The 20,711-nt window shown below is 46.7% G+C and overlaps 1 protein-coding gene across 1 annotated transcript in view; it reads right to left on the reverse strand.

Moving 5' to 3' along the window:
• The window catches only part of myt1la (myelin transcription factor 1-like, a), a 70,621-nt gene that overhangs the window by 26,717 nt on the left and 23,193 nt on the right, over positions 1–20,711 (reverse strand). Inside the window, 5 exon segments of the mRNA XM_030109832.1 lie at positions 4,165–4,595; positions 5,276–5,334; positions 5,336–5,907; positions 7,176–7,699; positions 16,016–16,078. Of these exon segments, the coding sequence (XP_029965692.1) occupies positions 4,165–4,595; positions 5,276–5,334; positions 5,336–5,907; positions 7,176–7,699; positions 16,016–16,078 (1,649 nt within the window).

A 20,711-nucleotide genomic window follows, 5' to 3' on the forward strand; every position in this document is an offset into this window, starting at 1 on the left:
TAGATATGTATATGGATACTAGCATTAGCCCCAATATTATAAACAGCTGTATTTCCACTAGATGCATTTTATTTGTGGCTCCATGCACCCCACAGCTACAAGAGAGTCGCAAGTGATCGGATAGAGGGTATATTTTCTAATCATACGGCAGCCAACACGCCAGGGACTGGAATGAAAGATGGCGGACTCACAAAGCCACAGACCACCGGATGCCGGTCCTCCAAAATAAAAATTCCCCCCTTGCATTCCGCAGCACATACGGATATGGTAGAGAAGTCAAACCTCCACCCTGGAGCTCCAGATCCGCTTGGATCCGGTGGAAAGACAGCTGATAATTACAATGGGGCCTAATGCTTGTAGCCATGTATCTATGCTTGGAGCTTCTGCTGCGTGTCGTAATGGTTCCACTCCACTTCCGTTCCCCAGCCAGTGTAAGATGGACCGAGCTCTGCTGGTCCAAATGTCAGGACCGGTGGATCCTTTGGTCCCAGCCTCTAGTTCATGAAAGTTTCCTTTACTTTGTTAATAACATCATAAAGCAAATCACTGATGGACTTTCCAACTGTCTCCAGCATAGCATAAGATACCATGCTGTTAAAGCAAAACAAACGGTTTCATTGTGATTAGAAGAAGACATCTCAGCTCGGCTCTCAGTGTTGTGTTGTGTTGTGTTGTGTCCACTACTTTAATTTTTACAATTCGCCTGGTGGTTTGGTCAGATTGGAGCCTCTTGCGGTGGTTTTGCTCAAACGGGTTATCCAGGCCCGTCCCTGCTAATGAAGCGGTCCGAAGCCCATCGGAGTCGCCGCGCAGCGTCTCCTCCCTCCCAGCAGTACTGGGCTCTGTGTTTGAGTGGATTTAGAGAAATAGGCCGTAGATAGCGTCCCACAGATGAGATTTGCTCTCCTAACGGGCCGTGCAGATTGCCATTACTCATGCCTGACAAGCTGGCCGTCTGATGTTCCCACACCGGCCTATTTTAACAGCATAAGCTGCTGTCAGTGGAAAGTCGTGCATCTGCAGAAACACAGAGCATTAGCCCTGAACGTAGAAAATGAGTGGCCATTACCTCCTCTGCAGCCACGTACGGCGTCTCGGAGGCGACACCAAGGGGGTTTGAACAGGTTTTGAGAGTCGAGGGGTCAGAAAAGTTCTCAAAAAAAAAACACTCTGGTCAAAACGGAAAAAAAGTTTTTGCATATCAGTATCAGCTTCAGATAAAGGTCACGGAGGGGTCAAATGGGAGTAAAAAGGTCAAATCCAATGAGAAAAGGTTGGGTTTATCTGGGGATAAATGGTTAAAGCAGGGGTATCAAACACATTTTAGTTGAGGAACACTTACATATTGGGCTGGGCTGGTAAAATAGTGCCACAATAATCCTTAAATTTAAATCTTTTTGCGTTATTTTTGCTGTTGTTGTTGTTGTGGCGTTCATCATAAGTTTGAATAAAGTCTGCATTTTGTAGTTACTGTTGAAAATGACTCCAATTTCAACAGAAAACCAATTTTAATTAAATATTGTAGCGCAAAATATACTGAATTGTATAAAAACAAAGTCGATTCATGTTTAGAATTTCAATTTTTTTGTACATTTTTTTTTTTTAGAAAATATCAAAATTTTCATCACATATATTGTGCACCACAACAAAGAAAAATGTCAAAATTTAAATTTAAAGGTTATTACGTCACCGTTTTAGTGTTTCGGCCCACTTATTGAGTTTGACACTCCTGAATTAAAGTACTTTTTTTGGAGGTAAAACATGTTAAAAACATGTTGTGAGAGAGAACATGCAAACCCTACAAACAAGGCCTGGACTTCAACCCACAAGACCGCCACGCAGTGTCCGAGTATTTCAGTACCAGTCCACAAAAAGGGTTAAAGTTACAGTGGCTTTGTCACAGCCAGTGTAACCTTCACAGTAACAAGGCTGCTCGCTCGCCATGGCTACGGATGTGTTTTGATGGTGTGGAGCTGCAGAGGACTGACTGAGCTAAATTTGTTTCTCAAAGTCCGAGCGGAGTGGTAAAAATAGTCCAAGCATTGAAAAAAAAAAAGAAGAAGCAGTTTTTGTCTGCCAGATGTGAAATAGAGGAGGACCGTGTGAATGGAGGAGAGCTGCAGCTGACTTTACATGCATTTCAGTGTTTCAGGTCAGAACTTAAAGCAACAGTGATACTATATGAAGTCTGGATGTTACCTGGTTATCGTTACAGTAACACTACTGTGCCTTTGCATTAATATAGTGGGATTTTTCAAATCAGTACAACAGTTTTTGCCTATTTGTTGATAGAATAACATGAAAAACCTGAATTTTCCCTTTGGGGATCAATAAAGGAGTATCGTATCTATGATGCTGAATCCGCAGATAACAACTTGGTGCCTCACCTAAATATTTGATTTTATACTGTAACTAAGTATTTTCGGCACTATAAGGCTCACTGGATTAATAGGCGCACAGTCAATGAATGGCTTTTATTAAATAAAAATTCATACATGGAGCGCACCACATTTTAAGGCGCATAGGATGTATAGAACAGTATGAGCAAAATACATATTGGCAGTCTAGGTGGTTACATTCTCAGTTGAAATGTGTGAGTAAAGCGACATATCAGAGCGAGTTTGACTGAGGATCCCTCCTCTTCACGATGTGCAGCTCAGAGCAGCCACGACTGGTCGAACTCGCTCGGTCACCGGGGTTCAGCCAGCTGCCGTCTCCTGAGTGAAGTGCCCCACCGACAGCTCAGCCGCAGCCGGCCAGCCGCTCCCGGCGTCCTGGCGGGTGAGCTGCCAGGCGGGGGCCGGCCGCTCTCGGAGTCGCAGCGTGCAGGCTGCCACCCGGCGTCCGCTGTGCAGCCGCGTGCCATGCCCCGCGGTTGGGAGAGTGGAGAATGTGCCTGAAGCTTTATGTTTCCCGTTCTGTTTAAACTAGCGAGCTTAGCAGCTTAGCAAGCAGGGGTTTTTGCTCATGTGAGCAGGATGATTACCGTAATTCCCGCAAAAAAGGCGCATCGAATTATAAGGTGCTCTGTTGGATTTTGAGAAAATTACAGGCTTTCAAGTGTGCCTTATAGTACGTAAAACACGGTAAGCAATTCTAGAAAATAAAAGTTCAGCCAAAATGGCATTTACTGTCATTTGTGCTGTCCATACAAAACACACAGTGGAATCCACATTTTGTCTTTCTTTCACAGGGACACTCATATGGGCAGACAACCACGTTGTCATTGTAATCACGGTGACGGTCAACTCTAAGACTCTCACGTCCAGGAGAATCTGGACGGGGAGTCATGACACTTTGGAGGAAATCATTGTTCTTACTGTACGGCTACTCGCACAGCCGTGCATGCAAAACAGCAGAGTTTAAAAAACTTGCGATTTTCCTCGTTGCCATGGAAACAGAGTCCCGGCATTTTCGCTAAGTTGCATTCGCGAGGGTTTCGGAGCGACGTTGCTTTTTCGACCGTGTCTACCGAGTCGAAGCACTTTCACAAAGTTGTATTTTTCAACCATTTCCACGGAGTCTGAATATTTAAAAAAAATTGAATTCTTCCCACATTTCCACACAGACGTGGGAGCAGTTATTTTCAGTGGCTCTGAGTGTAAACATGGTTGTATAAACAGAAACCAAAACCGCTGCAAAAGTTAACATTTTCACATGCTAGAATAAGCTCGCTCTTCACTCAGCCCACGACTACAGTAAAAGCCTTGTTTGTGTCTGCAGGTTCACTCCCTGGTCTCACCATGTTACGGCTGAAAGAGTGCGACCTCTAGTGGACAAAATAGAAACTTCTGTTACGTTTATTAGTAACTGACACTTCATTTCTTTATGCTTATATCTTGTGGAGAAATTGTCTGATTTACAGCATCAGACTGTACACACAACAGTACTGCAGTTTTATCATGTAGAAGTAGCTGAGTTTTCCCATAATCCATTGCGATGCGGAGTATGATCTCCAGTATGGATATTTTGGCCAATGTATAACACTGTTTTACTTCATAACAGTACATCTGAGAACACAAATATTGGACACACTCTTTAGCTTTGTGGCTCAATAAATTTCCCTCCGGTGTCCGAACAGTGTGGAGGATCCAGACGAGCGTTAGCAGCGTGCAGATCGATCGTGGCACGGAGCGGGTCAGTGTGTGGGTTTGCGCTGCCTACCTTTAGGGTAGTACGCCCTCTTCAACCCGTCGTGGTGCATCCTGGGTTTGCGCTCCTCGGCGCCGCTGCTCAGCCTGGGGCTGTCCTCGCCGTGGCCGCGCTGGTGATGGTGATGGTGGTGGTAGTGGTGGTGGTGGTTGTGGTCCCGCCTGGGCCCGCCGTGCTCCGAGGCCATGCGGTCCCTCATGACCTTCGCCCTCTCCGACTCCAGGGCGATGGCCTTCTCCAGCAGCGACAGGTTTCCCTTGGCCATGTCGAAGGTCTCGTCGGAGCGGTCGGAGGCCACCGACGTGGTGTCCTCGTCGCCCTCCTGGCTGCAGCTGCCCGGGTAGCCTCTGGACGCCGGGCTCAGCTGCTCCTCCAGCTTCAGCAGGTTCACCATGTCGGAGTAGCTGCGCTCGTCCTGACCGCCCTGCTGGCAGCTCTCATACCTGAAGAGAGAGAGAACTGTGGTGACCGTCTGTCCATGTGGATTCTGTCTTTTCTTCTCTTCAAATGTGCTTTAGAGAACATGACTTTGTGACATGTTTCTTCCATCTTCTTCAGAAGTGCCACCTGGTGACGGTGGATAACGTGTCTGGATATCAGCTGGTGTTACGGGACAAAGATGTGCCAAATCCTGCCAAAAATGCTGAATCAGGGAGGCAATAGAGATCAGGAAGCGAGGCCCTGAGGACGATGAACCGGGACGAGGGAGTCTACATGCTGTCCCACATCTGGAGTGGCGTCCTGACGGGGCGGACGGACAGCAGTGTCAGAAGCGACGGGTCGATCGCACCTCTGACACCAGCTGGTATACAGACATGTCATCCACCGCTGGACGGCATAAGACTGGAGAATCAGCTCAAACATGCAAGGTAAGGTTGTTACAAAAAGTCGACTTGCCTGAAGAGAAGAAAAGAGAAGATACTTCTAAAGAAATTAAAGTCATAATGAAGAGGTTCCATCAACGCATTCTAACATAAACCCCCTCTGGAGGCCGCTAACAGCTCCATCGTGATCCCTGTGTCACCGAACGACTGGAATCCAGCAATTTAGTCACAGTAGCTTCATTTAGATTTTACACAAATCTGACAAAGAAAAAGAAAAGAGCGAGAGAGAGAAATCCAACCTGTTCAAGTGGTGGACTGCGTGATGGTCCGAGGGGTTCTGGAGGTGGTGGTGGAGGGTGTGCATGGGGGGGGCGGTCAGACGGCTGGGTCTCGCTCAGTTTGCGGGCCAGGTCGAAGCACTGGTTCCTCAGACACTCCAGGCTGCTGAGGCACACCTCCTCCTCGCTCTCGTCCGCCCGCACGCCCAGGCCGGGCCGCCCGTTGGCGTGGCCGCAGTCGTTCCCCATGGCGCCTTCCGGGTACCCGTCTTCGGGCAGCATGGCGCCGTGGCCCTGCGCCAGCAGCTTGAGGGAGTCCACGGTCTCCCTCACCACGTCGCTGTCCAGGTCCACGCTCAGCTCGCCCTTCCGGTCGCCCTGCTCGCTGCCGTCGTCGTCGTCCTCCTCCTCCTCGTCCTCGCCGGCGCTGTTGGAGGAGTTGCTGTTCATCTCGGACTCGGTCATGGCCTGGTAGGCGGCGTCCTCGGCGATCTTGCCCAGGTTGAGCAGCGACTTGGCGACCAGCTCGTCGTAGTTCTCGTACTCCTCGCCGGTGCCGTTCCCGGCGGCGCCGATGGCGCAGCTGTTGTTGTTGTCGTCCTTTTGAATTGGGATAAGCTTTGATTGTCCACCGGGTTTGTAGTGGCTCTCTGCTGTCAGGGAAGACAAAAACAAACTTCTATGGCTTCACATTGTCTGGACGTCACACAGTTTGATGGTTTTTAAACTATAAACAACATAAATACTCCAGAAATTGGAGTCAGTTTGCACGTAAGACAACTATGTTAATTTCTTCATTCCTGCTGATGAAGTGGAGATGAAGCATTTATGGCTCCTAATCATGCCTGCGTTGTTGATGAACCCACTTTTTCCTAATACATTCGCGAATATATTATCTTCATCGCTCCCAATTATGATCCCGTGTTTACTCACAGGAAAAACATACAACCCAGAGCCGTGCGGAGCGCCGCAGCCCTGCGGCCGCTCGCCGCTAAGCCTCGCTGTTGATTTTGGGGACAGAGACGGCGAATGAGAGCAGAGAAATTGAGAAAGGGAGGCGTTAGCGAGGTGCTCCGATTCAGGAGCCATAAATATCCTCAGGAGGAGAAACCGAGGCAGAGCACATGTGACGCGTCCGCCGAGACGGGGAGGAGGGGGGGGAGTTAATAACTCAGCAGAGCTCCGCGCCCGATTATTCGTGAGGCGCTGTCAGAAGCGATTGAGGACACGGGGGGCGTTCGGAGGGGAGGGGGGGCGGCGGCGGCGGAGGGAAGAGCGCAGAGCATCTGGTCTACCAGAGACTCGCTTCAGCGACTCTGCTCGCTCAGTCCTCTCCGACTGCAGACGCCAAAGTGCAACCAAGAGTGGAGATGGGTTTGACCTCCAGCAGGACCCGAACAGGAGCCTGTTCCAGGCGCCCGGTCCAGGCTCCTCTGCCTTTATCCATCTGTTAAAACAACGGAGCCTCCTGCCGTCTCAGGAAGTTTTCTTTCCAGAGAAGTTTCTTTACCGACGCTCACAAGACGGCTGCTGCAAAGCACCGTCTGCTGGACATCGATCGGCAACTTCAGCAGCGTTTTGGCTGCTCGTTTACACAACGACTTTGCTGGGAGACTCTAAAAACGGCTTTTATGGTGCAACGTTGTCAAAATCCTGCTCTCCATCTCTGGGCAAACACGACTTTTGTGCACAACAGACTCAACTACGATCGTATTGGATCAGTCTTTTAAATTTACAGACTTTTGTCAATAATCCATACATTTACTGCACCGTTATCTGGATCAGAAAGCCAGTTTTTACATATTCCAGATACAGAATGGATCCAAGTGATGAAGAAAGACACACAACAGACATTAGTGGGAAGGAAACACGTCAATTACATTGAAGAAAATAAAAACGAGAATACAAAAGCGTAACTCACCCAGCTGATTCTGCTCCTCTTCCTCCTCCTCCTCTTCCTGCTCGTCATCCTGCTCCTCCTCATCGTCGCCATCGTCCACCTCTTCCTCCTCCTCGTCCATCCCCTCGTCCTCCTCTTCCTCCTCCTCTTCCTCCTCCTCCTCTTCCGCCGCCCTGCCGCCACCCATGGGATCCGCTCTATCCACTTCGATCTCCTCCTCTTCCTCCTCCTCCTCCTCCTCCTCTCCCGGCTCCTCTGAGAACTCGTCCTCCACCTCTCCGTCCTCTTCCTCGTCTCCCTCCCTCTCTTCCTCCTCCTCCTCGTCCTCCACTACCTCCCCCTGCTCCTTCCCCTGCCGGCCCACCTCCCCGGCTTCGTTCTCGTAGCCGGCGTAGGCCCCGGCGTCGTCCTCCTCTTCCTCCTCCTCCTCCTCATCGTCCTCCTCGCCGGGGCAGGAGGTGAGGAAGGGCCTCCTCTTGGCAGCCGGCTCCAGCGGTTGTTTTTCCAGAGCCTTCCTCTTCTTGGCCAGCGGGCAGCCGTAGACGCTGAGGTGGGACAAGAGGGCAACGCGCACCGTCAGAAGACATCTTTGTTCTCGCATTTTTACCGTTTGATCGCTGGAGCGGCTCCAGCGCCGCCGCCGACTCCACCGACCGGCGGCCCGACCTGCCCGGGCTCTCAGGAAGAACCGAGCCAGGCCCGGCCGAGGGGCTCGCGTTTGATCCGGGGACGCATCCGGGAGCTTCAGCGCGATCTGCCTGCTCTGGCTGGACAACTTTCACACAACTCAGCACAAAGACAGCCAGCGAAAATCAGGAATGCTTTTTTTAAAAGACAGATACTATTATTTAATTGCAACAAATGAAATGCTCAGTTACTATTTCATTAACTCCTGTTTACCAGAAGGCAACAAGCTCAATGGAGGTAGCAGTTTAGATGGTTGCTTATTAACAGTTTGGTCCCCCTATTAGCTGATTTAACATGGCCAAACATCTAAATTATAGAGCATCTTCCCCCCATCCCCATCCAGATTAGTGTTGCTTTGTCTCCTCGTATCCTGCGTTAGAAAGGTGGTTCCTGGATTCCCTCTCGTCGCTGTGAGTGCTGCTGGTTCTGATCTCCAGACTCTGTGTTTCAGGGTCTGTCACGGCGGTGGGTGTCAGGAAAGCAGCGTCACCTCCCCCATCTCGCCCTCCAAACACCAAATAAGCTCTTTCATATGGAAATGTCCTAATTGATTTCCTAAAATCCACATTAAAGCCGTGTATAATTGTGCTTGCTGTTTTGGAGCAATTAAAGCAGAATTTTCCCAACAGTTAATGACTATTATGGGATTTGCGTAATTGAGGCCCCGGTTGAATAAGCTTTGTTTCTTTTTTTTTTCCTCTCTCTGGCTCTTCTTCTCTGCAGCTGAGTTTCCTTCTCGGAAAGAGCGAGTAGAAATCCGCTGCAGAATCTCACAACACATAAACAACAGCCAGGGGAGTCTGCTTTGACCTTTGACCTTTCACAGACAAAGCCTTCACATGACCCTCGTGATGCAAACAGCATCCTCTGGGTCTTCCCTGCAGAAACGCATGAATCTCTGAGCCAAAAAAAAAAAACCCAAACTCTGCTGAATAACACATTTTCCACAGCAACTTTGACCTGTTTTCTCGGGCTTGTCAGTATTTCGGTTGTTATAATGGCGCAAAATGGCTAATAATGTTTCCCAAAAGCCTCCAAAGTGTCTCGGCTTGTCTCAACCAAGAGCTGAAACTCCTCGAAATGCTCCATTTATCACAATGAAGGATGAGAAGAACCAATAACTCAGGAGCTGATAACTAATAATCTCAGCTGGGGATGTCCTGTGGGCCAAAATTGGTTAAAACTGCAAAGAAAACCTAGATTTTTCTTTTTTAAACTAATTTCTTCAGAAGAATCTCATGTAAAAGAATAAAAAAACAAAGGAGGGTTGAGTCAATTTCTTTTCATTCTGGTAGTTTTTGAAATTTCATGATATCATCAATGAGTGATGGAAAATCCTGTTAATGAAAACAAGATAGCAACAAAAGCCAAGAGTGATTCAATTGGTCTTGAATGAATAACAATTCTGCCGGAATCTGAAACGATCTATGATGATCTTGAATAATTAAAGATCATCCACGCATTTGCAAAACAACCGCCGCATTTCTGCGTCATGTGTTCACAACAGGCTGGAAACTACAGAGGACCTCAGACTGATCCCTGCGGTTCTCCACAGAACAAGTTTCAGCCACCGTGTCCTCTATTGCATTAAGTGAAAACGCACAGTTTTCAGGAAAGTTTTGCGTTTGCATGGGAACAGATGCTAAAAACGCAATTCACTTGAAAACACTGTATGAACTCTGCCTCGGAGCTCTATTAAAAACAAAAGGTAAAAATAATCTCCCAGCTTTATGAAACGATCAAAAAAACTTCCACAATGAACCAGTCGTGTTGCTCCTTCCTACCATCTGGATACGGATCAGTCTTAAAGCTGTGATACTTAAATATAACAAATATGAGGCAGAAATAAAAGCCATTACTTCAAGGTCAGGTCATGTACCATTCATGACATTTTAAAGCCACATTTTTCCAGCTTTTGCATCATGTTTGGATGTTTTCTGTCCAGGCTTCAATCACGGCAGGTTGAAGTACAAACGAAGGCCGTTAACTAAGGTTTATATGGTGGGGAAGAAAAAAAAACAAAAAAACAACAACACTCCATGAATGTCGAGGCTCTGGAGAGCTCGTTATCATGTCGGCGCATTCATTTCTACATATGAAGAACAGTTTTAATGAGCATTTTATTTTATTTACTAAACGTTTTTATTGACAGCTGCTGATGGGATTTTATTGATTGCGTGAATATTTTCATGATTTAGTGACACGAACACGAACGAGCAGAGAACAGTCCTTTTTTTAAACCCACCGTGTGAGACTGCAGTGATGTTCCTCCTAGATATCACACACACACACTCACACACGCACACACACTTCTCCTCAAATGATCCCTCCATCTTTTACCTTATAGGCTGTCATCCTGCCAGCTCTCCTCCTTTCTGTGTGTGTGTGTGTGTGTGTGTGTGTGTGTGTGTGTGTGTGTGTGTGTGTGTGTGTGTGTGTGTGTGTGACCTCAGCCACCTTGCTGTCTCCCGCCAATTAAAATTCCAGTGGTAATTAAAGCGGATCAGAAACGAGGGAATGCTGCAGACGAGAGCGAGAGACTATGCATGGTAATTATGTGGAGAGAGAGAGAGACGAGAGAGACGAGAGGGGAGAGAGGGGGGAGGGGGGGGGGCTGCACGTCACATTCTCTCTTCTCCCTAAATTGCACTGCAGCCTGATTTGAAGCATCGTAATTGATTACACACCGAGCTGAATCGATCTGCGTGAAGATCTGGACGTCAGTGAGGCTCAGGCCTCAGAGCTGCATCGGCGTCCTTGATGGACAGTCTGGGTTTTTTTCTAATATTCCAGCATCTTCAAATCAGACCGTCGCATTTGCTTTTAAGGAGAGAGCTCCATCATTGGTTATCCATTAGTGGACACCTCAGGCCCTCCATCACCTCTTTCACATGTATACAAATCATCTACTGAATCTAATCATAAGAACAAATAAGTTTCTGTCAATGAATCCTAATCATCCTTCTATTTTTTAATTCATTACCTGCATGAATTTGTTAACACTCCATGTTTTCCCATGAAAGGAAACCCATCTCTACACAGACACTCTGTAGATCATGCTTGGATTCTTTCTTTGCCGTCACTGAACGGACGACCGGAGACCGCTGTTGTGTCTCGAAGGCCATCCGTCCGCGAGCATTCTCTACTGTCCCTGCTGGACACTGATCTTGAATGGCAGCTCCTTTTTTGTGACCCTGCATCTGTGTGGACATCCAAAGTCCAGTTTTACCTCCTCAACGGCAATTTGAGTCCACTAAAGATCATTTCTGGATTGCTATAATGACACTTAAACTTCAATATTGCCTCCTAATGGACACACAACAATCCGTCGCTGCCTCCTCTCAGACACAAGAACAACCCAGTGATTGTCCCTTCCAGGACACCGTAACCCTGAAGTTCATTATTATCTCCAAAATGACACCTGGAGGCCACTGCTGTCTCCATAAAGACAACCGGATTGATTGTTTTTTTGTCTTTAACAACCGTTATTGTCTCCCAGTAGAGACAATAACTGCATTACTGTCTCTCTGGGGACGGTGGAGATGGCAGCGTTTTGTCTGCACGGACACCTCCAGTGCTTCACGGTGTTTAGAGAGACGCTTGGAGCCCAAAGTGCGACCGCCGGGGTCATTCTTCTGTATATGAATACACCTCGAGCATCTGCATGGACATGTATAACTGCACTGTAACCATGGCAACGGGACAGGTTTTAGAGTTGAGTTACATTTGAATTCTTGATTTATTGACACAGTAAATCACATCCAAACTAACTCAGATAACATATATGCAATGTATATAATATTCTGATGTAAAAAGTAATATTAACATGACCACAACGACCAAATTATCAGATATTCAGACATTCAATGCGCAACAAAAGTTTTCCATTTTCACTTCTGTGAAAGAGGCCTCAGACAGCTGGAAGAGACTCGTTTATTACCACTGGAAGTAGAAAGTAAATCACCATGTCTAAAAGAACATCGTTTCTGATGGTAAGTGATTGAATTTGTCTGTAGATCCTCCTGAAATACATTATTTTGTCCATTTCCATCTTTTTAGGCACTTTGAGAGTGAAGCCTGCTGCCTGTATGATGGTTTCCTTGTTGTCTTCGACCATAACCAGGAGTTCATTACCGACTTCACAAGCACACCTGCACACATCTCTATCTCTATGACAACAACCGGCGTCCAATTTTAGCTCCGCGAGATCACGTTTGTCTTTACATGAACATCCAGTAGTTCACTGGGTTCATCGTCTAATGTCCAGTCCTGCAAAGCCCAAACCCAAAAACTTCTCTCTGCCTGCCAAATAAAAGAAGTTTGATTGAAATATTGAACCACGATTGGTTCTGAAAGCATCTATAGGGTGATTATAGTTAACACACTTGACCAGCCAATCAGAAATGCTTATTTACCAGGACCTGTTCAGCACTCTTTCATCCCTAAAACGCTTTTCACTGTTCATTACATTCCGCAGCATCTTGCTCAAGGACACTTCCGCACGCGGACGGGGTATTGAACCTGCTACAGTCCCACTGAGAGGCGACCCCGCTCTACTAACCGAGCCGCAGAGTCGACTTTAAATATTTTACGCCTTCATTAACGGCTGCTGAAATTATTCATATAGATTAATTTGTGGTTTGCTATTTTAATACAATCACGTTATTAAAAGAGGGAGAAGAAGAAAGAGAAGGGAAAAAGTGAGGACTTTCTGGCGGCGGCGCGATAATTACATCCAGGCGAGTGTGGCTAGGTGGAATCATTAGGAGAGGCTGGGTGGTGGCAGTGATACGAGGAGAGCCGGGGGTGGGGGGAGGGGCGGGGTGGGGTGGCGGGGATGTGGGCGACACAATGTTCACATCCTATACTCGCGGTTGCCATGGGAGACAGGCTGCATCCCTCCTGGTCCTCATACTGCAGCATCCGCACGGTGCTGTCGCCATGGTGACATCCTCCAGAGAGAGGAAGAGAGAGAGAGAGAGAGAGAGAGAGAGGAAGGAGAGAGAGACACAAAGAAAGGTAGGGAAGGAGGGTAGAAAATGAATCAGCGGGGGGGGGGGTTCTGAACCTGACGGTCTCCTCGTCAGACTCATTCAGCGCCGACTGGAGGAGGTATCGATCCCAGCAGGAGCAGCGCCTGGCTCCTCGGCACCCAGGGTCACGGTTTAGGGAGGACGGGACGGAGAGGGAGAAGCCTGGCAGCGTTCGGGAACTCTCCCGGCTCCAACAAGACCCCCAAGCCCAGAGGAAGGCCCACTGGAGTCCAGTTCAGCCGCCTGGTGTTCAGACTGCATGTGAACCGCGTACCGCCGGAACACGGGACACACTGTTCTGGGCGCCAAGCGTGAACACGCACTTCCCCCCGTTCGGTGGCGTTTCTGCTCGACGGACTCGTCACCTGTGATACATCTCCTGCCCGCCGTGATCGATACGGCGGGGTATTTTTAAACCGCACTGGCGAGCGTCCCGTCATCTTCAGACCTCTCCTCCAACAGGAGGAAGTGAGGACCGTGCAGGTCATCCAGCACCGTTAGCAGCTAACGTTTCACACAGGAAGAACATGGAAACTTCACACAGACACTGCAGAAACGCTGATAACGATGTAGTTAGCATGCAGGGCTGATAGGTGGCGCTGTTTTTGTACTGAAACCACACTCAGAGAAATATAAGCTAGAAACATGGACGTTCATATGTTAGCTTGCTGTTCCATTGCCATGGAAACACACACTCGAAATGCAACGAAAGTTTTCCGATAGTCTATCATCACTTTCATCCAGTGGTGTAAAAGTTAGTTCTTTCCCCAGACGACTCATCAGTTCTAATGCGCTCATTTCTCACACCTGCCGCGCCGCGCCGCTAACGCGGCTAACTCCAGTGCCGCGCACACGCCGGAGCGGGTCTGTGATCCTCGCAAACCGGGTTAATGACAAGCCTCATTTGCAGCCAATTAAAGCAGAGGAGCTCTTCCCGACGAGGCCAGCAGAAACGGCTCCTTCAGACGCCGCTGACTTATGCTCGGCGAAGTCTGAGGAAACTTTCCAATCTGCGGAGCGCTATTAGCATTTGGTGGAAAGGCGGGCAAATAAATAACAGGAAGAAATCAGACAGGAAACAAATGTGCCGTGTTGTCCCCGCACTGCGGAGTGTGTGTACTGTACACTCCTGTGATCAGCTGATGATTAACTGACGAAGTGATTCAGCTGTCATTTCCCCGGAGAGGAGCCGTCAGACGGCCGACTCCGGCTCGGTCTGACTCCACGTGCGTCCGTCTCCGTCTTCCTGTCACTTTCCTCCCGTCGCTAATTTGTCAGGGAGACGATTCATCAGTGATCCATAAAAGCATTAAGAACGTCTTTGTGGTGACACTGTCACTGTTGTTTTCCAGCGTCGACAATGAACTTTAAACTTCGGCTTTCATGCAGACACAAATAAAAAGTACCTGATGTTCTGGGAAAGAAAACAGAAAATTGGAATCTTTAGTTAAGTGACAACTGTGCTGACGCAGTTCGATCCGTCCGAGCTGCTACGGATTATTTGGGAATAAAGTTAATGTGCAGCTGGAACCATTGAAAAGGTGGTAAATTAAGGAGTCATTCCAGCTTTAAGGTAGACAGTCTTGTAATTGTTAGTTGAAGCTACATCAGTTACAGGAGGAAGATGCTCTATAAGGTGGATGTTAGAGGAGGAAGATGCTCTATAAGGTGGATGTTAGAGGAGGAAGATGCTCTATAAGGTGGATGTTAGAGGAGGAAGATGCTCTTTAATCTGGATGTTAGAGGAGGAAGATGCTCTATAAGGTGGATGTGAGCTGAAGTTGCATCAGTTCATATCAGTTAAATTATTTTGAACTGCTCCAGCAGTAATTGTGAACCAGGGTCACGGTGGGTCAGAATTCTCGCATTTTCAGAAGTTGCATGGGCGGACCATTAAATCTGGAAAGTTTAGATGTAGTCCCAGGGTGCAGTGGTTCGCCCTGCTGGCTCACATCACAATCATCTGATGTTCAATCCCGGGCCAAGACTGCTCTTTAATGAGTCTCGGTGCTTTCTTTTTGGGTTTCCTCCCACAGTCCACAGAGGAAGAACGCCTCCAGGCGGTTTGAAGCCGAGCCATCACTGATGTCAGGCCACAGGACTTAACCACTGCAGCACCGTAACGCCACGCTTTACTGAAGTTCCGTTAAGCAGATAACACACATGTAAATGTTTCGCTCTTGTGCAGAAGCGAGATGCCACTGAGGCCGTCGACAAACTACAAAAACCAAGCAATGAAACAGAGACGTAGAGAGATGTGAGGGTGTTTTCAGGCCAAACATCACCATTTCTGGCTTTTCTTCTCTTTGAAACCAGCCTTTACAAGAAGGCGTGGCTGTTCTTCCATTAGAGCTGCGATTTCTTTTCTTTTCTTTTTTTTTTTTTGCCGTTTGACTCCGCGCCCCCCCCCGACGCCGACTTCGCAGAGTGTCTGCGCCCCTCGCTGCACCATCAGTCTGCCCTGCCAGCCATTCACCATCCTGCCCTCCTCATTATCTCCCTGCTACCTTCAGGCATCAAAAAAGCCTCCATCCTCTGCGCGCCAGCCTCCCACACGTGCACGCCGCAGCTACAAAACAACCACAAAATATCTCTGCGAGCGCTTTGATTTCATAATCAGGCGTGTTTGGATGCGATCTTGCTGTTACCTCCGTAATGGGAAATACTTCAGCCTCCTTTTCTCATATTCACCTTTCAGATTAGATCTTCTCGGAGTGAAAACCTCCACGGTATCAACGGCCACTTCACTTCATCCGTTTTATTTCATTTTTAAGGAGAGACGTTTTACTTCGCTTTTTCATTGAAATTGGAAAATATTTTTAACGGATGCAAATAATTTCATGAAGTTCTTCCATATTATGAAACCGAAATGACAGAAAGGCTGAAAATGGTGTAGTTACCATGCCAGGCCACTAGTTGATGCTCTTGTTTCCATGGAGACAGAGACGTTTTCAAAAGGTTGCATTTTCAATGGTTCAACAGTCGCTCCTGTCACGCCAGAAAACTGTTTCCAAGACATCCTCGGATATTAATTTGCACTTCAGATGCACAGCCGTCCCGAAAATAAAGCAAACCTGGACCGAAACATCGTCACACGGAAAAGTTCAGGATGAGCGCGGGAAACACGTGGAGCCGCCGTACCTGCGATGCCTGGCGTACTTCCCGCTGACATGGCCGCTGCCGTCACAGCCGGGGGTGGGACAGCTGAGGAGGGAACACACACACACACACACACACACACACACACGTATTAGGTAGAAAAAACAGTAAAAACACACCACTGTAAAGCAGATGAAGATGAAAAACAAGATTCCCTGAAATCTTTGTTTTCCTGTGTTTTTGAAGCGACTTTCGTCTCCATCTGAGTCCTGCCGCTGCTTTGAATCCACGCAGACTGAGTTTTGTGGGATTTCTCGTATATTAGCTGTGATCAGACAGGCTGCAGATCCGCGTGAAGGAGCTCGACTTCGATGATACAAAAGGCGTCAGCAGCAAGAACACAAGGTCGTCTGGTTGAACTGTCTAAACCGGTTCAGCTTCTTCAGCGGCAGATCAGCGTGATCACCGCTCTGCTCAACGAAACGGGTTCAAACAGGGATTCCGAAAAATGCGTAAGTCCAAATCTACTGTGTTCTTTATTAGATATTTTAAGATAAAATGTCTAATATCATTTTTTGAACTTGTGACTGGAAAACAGTGTGAAGCTCTTCCTTAACAAAATATTCAAACCACACATTTCTGACAGGTAGAGATTTGGTAATTGGTTGCAGCTTTTTTTGCATTTTTATTTATTATTGTAGCAACAATGCGTTTTTGAAGCAGGGTTTGTATTTTTCTTGGAAATTTTTAAAGTTACGCTGCAGCTTTTGTGTTTGCCAAGCAACTTTTAGGTCCATCTTATGGCTTTTGCATGTGTTGCAGCTGTTGCATTCAGGCAGGTTTTGGTTTCTGTTATTATGATGCAGCATTTGCATTCATCTTGGATATTTGGTATTAAAATCGTAGCTTTTATATTTATTTTGCATGTTCGTGTTGCACTCATGTTGCAACTTTTGCATTTGTGCTGCAGCTTTCACATTCATGTCTGTATCTGTTTTCTCCTTTTGTATTTATGATACTAGGTTTGGGTCTATCTTGTGACTTTTGCATGTGTTGCAGCTTTTGCACTCATGCTGTCAGTTGTGTATCTGTGTTGATGCTTTTGTGTTTCTGTATTCATGATGCACCTTTTGTATCAGTCTTGCTACTTTTGAATTTAAGTTGCAGCTTTTACTTTCATGTTCAGAATTGTGCGTCTATGTTGCAGCTTGTGTTGTGTTGCAGACTTTATTAACCTTGACCTTTTGTATTTTTTATGCAACTTCTGGGTCCATCTTGAGATTTTTACATCAACGGTGTAACTTCTGGATTTTTGTTGCAGCTTATGTGATTGTGTTGCAGCTTTTTTTGCCTGCCTTGCAGCCTTTGTATTTGCTGCGTTTTAATATTTGGTGCAACTGTTGGATGCATGCTGTAGCTTTTACATCAATGGTACAACTTTTGTATTTGTCTTGTTCGTTCATTTTTTTTGTTACAACTTTTGAACGTAACGTGCAGCTTTTGCATCGGTGCAGCAGCTTTTGTATTCTTCTGCATTTGTGTTGCTTTTCTAGCAGATTTTGCATTAATGATGCTTTATGTATTGACACTGCATCTTTTGCATTCATTTTCAAACTTGTGTGTTTCCGTCGCAGCTTTTGCAGCTGTTGCATTGCGGTGGCAGCTTTCGAGAATGAAAAACAACATGGTCAAGTTTGAGAGAAGTACATTTAAGGGTTGTTTTTTCCCCCCCAAACATACAATCAGAGTAGTGATAAATTCTCTCTAAACTTGTCTGACAGTGTTGTCAACGTTTGCAATGATCAATCTGTGCCTTAATCCTTTCAACCTTTTTCAGTCAGTTAGCGTTGATGACGACAGGTGTGGATGTGGAAGAAGATAAAGAGAATAAACATCTAATAAAGTTCTGCTGTCACTCCCATCTGGCTGTGATTCCTCTCAGTCAGCTGGTGTCACTCCCAGCAGCAGTCTGATCCGTTTCCACACGGATGTTTTGTGTTTGTTTCTCTGCAGCAGAGGATGGAGTCGTCAGCTTAGAGTCACGCCGCCGCCGCAGCCTTCAGGCCCGTTTCACAGCGAAGACACGCAGACTGCCAGCCAACGTACGCCGCCTGACTTCAGGGACTCCACGCCCGCGACCTCTGACCTCCTGAACCCACCTCTCCACCCACGCAGCATTACCTGATTCGCACACAGGCTGTAACTGGAGGCTGCAAACTGGAGCAGCACGAAGATGAAGAGGTGAAAATCACGAGCGCAGGGAGGTGGAGGAGGAGGAGGAGCAGTGAGAAGGGGGGGAGATACTGAGAGAAGAGAAGTATGGAAAGAGAGGTGGAGGATCAGAAAGACAAAGAAAACAGCGGCAGAGAGAAAGGATGGGAGGAGGACTAAGACTCTGTTTACATGACGATGTTTTCAGGTAAAAAACACTAAAACTACTGTTGCATTTTGGGTTTACACGACAATTTTGATAAAGCACTACTTTTCGAAAATGGGCAATATTCAGTGTAAACAACAAAACACTGTGATGTGCATGAGCACGACGGCTGTGTAAACAGTTATTCTAACATGTCATGTAAACGTGAAACTTTTCTGAAATGAGAAACGATGCCTTTTCACTTGTAGCGTCATTTAGGCGGGACTTCAGACGCGAGGAAAGAGGAAGAAGAAGAAGAAACAGAAGGAGAAGGGCGTGCTCGCTCAAGGTGGTGTGGCTCATCAATCAGCGCGAGAGCAGAAAGTGATAGTGTTATCGATCCCACCACAACCCTCAGTGTGTGTGTGTGTGTGTGTGTGTGTGTGTGTGTGTGTCAAATCTCCCTGCACAGTGTCAAATAGACACATCGACCTTCACCTAAACCTGACACAAAAGTCTCCAGTGAATCTTAAAAACGGTCGTATTCTCATACTCGCATCTGTTGCCGTAGCAACTGATTGTTTTTACTGTAACTCTGGTTTAATTTTCTTGATCTCAGAGCAAAAATCTGTGTTACTCACTGATATAAGAATCCCCTTGATATGTCCCAATGAGGAAACTACAACATTTTGCCAGTTCGTGACGCTTTAATTCATTTAATTTCTTTTGTGTTGATTTTGCAGGTAGCTAGCTTCGGTCAACACTGGGGGACGGGTCAATACTCAACACGCCAGTTTTATTAAAAATCCTCCAGAAAAATCAAGATTTCCTAGGTGCTTGATGGGTAAATGTGAATGTGAATGTGGGTAAATCATGCTAATGCCGCCAGGCAGAGATAAACAGAAACACGGTGTGATAACGCCACGCTCACAGCGATCAACCTGCCAATCAATACTCTGATGGCCGTCTGCCATTCACCGGAGGAACGCTCCTGAAACGTTCCCCGCTGGCGCTTCGCTCGGATTGGCTGACTCAGCTCACTCAGCTTTTCATGTTCTCCCTGTGCATGTTTGTATTTCTGCCTGAGCCTGTTCTCCCAGTCCAGAAAGCTTTCGAAATGAAGAACAAATGTACAAAGAAGAACACTTCATAATGATGGATTTATTCAGACCTAACAATTCATTCAGCGAGTGTTTGGACAGAAGAATGCACAGGAAGAACATGCAGAAGGCAAACACAAAGGCCGTGCTGTTGCATTTTCGTTTCATAAAGGTTTTGTGTTCACACGGCAGCCTTGTCTTGAAAACAGCGTTTTCGGAAGGTTATCGTCTCCATGGAGCTGGAGTCAAAGTGTTTTCAGAAAGTTGTGTTTTCAGTGACTCAGAGCACCGTCGTCATGTAAACGGACACCAGAAATGCAACAAAGGTTTACTGTTTTTCATAGGTAGACGGCTGTTTTCTTTTCTTTTTTTTTGATAGTTCTAAACACCGCATTTTTACACTTTTCTGAATTTCCTAACTTTTAACTGAGATCAGGTTGCAGCAATGTTAAAAAAGAAAAACACATCCGAGCTCGGAAAACAGACACACACAACAGCCCCTCCTGAATTCTGGCACTTCACACAGCAATTAAAGCTTTTTTCTTTTTTTCTTTTTTTTGCTTTGATCAAACTACAACTATTAACACTCTGCAGCTTTGAGCCTGAAAAATGTGATAAATACGAAACACATCTGCACCAACTTTCACTAAAAAACTTCACTGTTTATATCTAGTTAAAAGAGAAAACTTCATTTTTGATGATTTGTGTTTTCAGCTGGAAAACAAACCAGAGGACACTCATCTGTTTCTGTGGTCATTTCATTCCATCAATCATTCATTAGGTCTTTTTTTTTTTTTTTTTTTTTTTTTTAGGTCAAACTGCAGGATTTAAGCCAGAGGAGGTCGGTATTTAATGTGTGTTGCACGCGAGGCAGATTACGACCCGGCGGAGGCGGCGGAGTCAAGGTTAAAGGGTCAGAGAAGGCATCAGGCGCCGTCCGCGGGGGGTCGTGAAAACGCTCCCATCAGCCCGACTCATTAGGCGGCTCGGGGGAAACCAGCGGAGTTAAAGTTAAAATTTCATGGCTGCGGCGCTGCACAAACTGTCGCCTCGATTCCCGCTGAGCTGACAGATGTGATGTGTTTATTTAGCAATTTAAATGAAGCCGTGGAAGAATTTTTAATTTCACCGCAGCAAAATAAGAAAATCTGCCGTCACGTCACAATGACAAATCTATTTGTGCGCGTTTATCCCCGAAGATTAGTCAAGATTAGGGAAATTTAATTGATGAGGATATTTTAACAGATTTCTTTTTTTCTGAGGGAATCGCTCCTCCGACCGC

This window comes from Salarias fasciatus, chromosome 15 (genome assembly GCF_902148845.1).
Source record: "Salarias fasciatus chromosome 15, fSalaFa1.1, whole genome shotgun sequence".
NCBI classification, from domain to species: Eukaryota; Metazoa; Chordata; class Actinopteri; order Blenniiformes; family Blenniidae; genus Salarias; species Salarias fasciatus.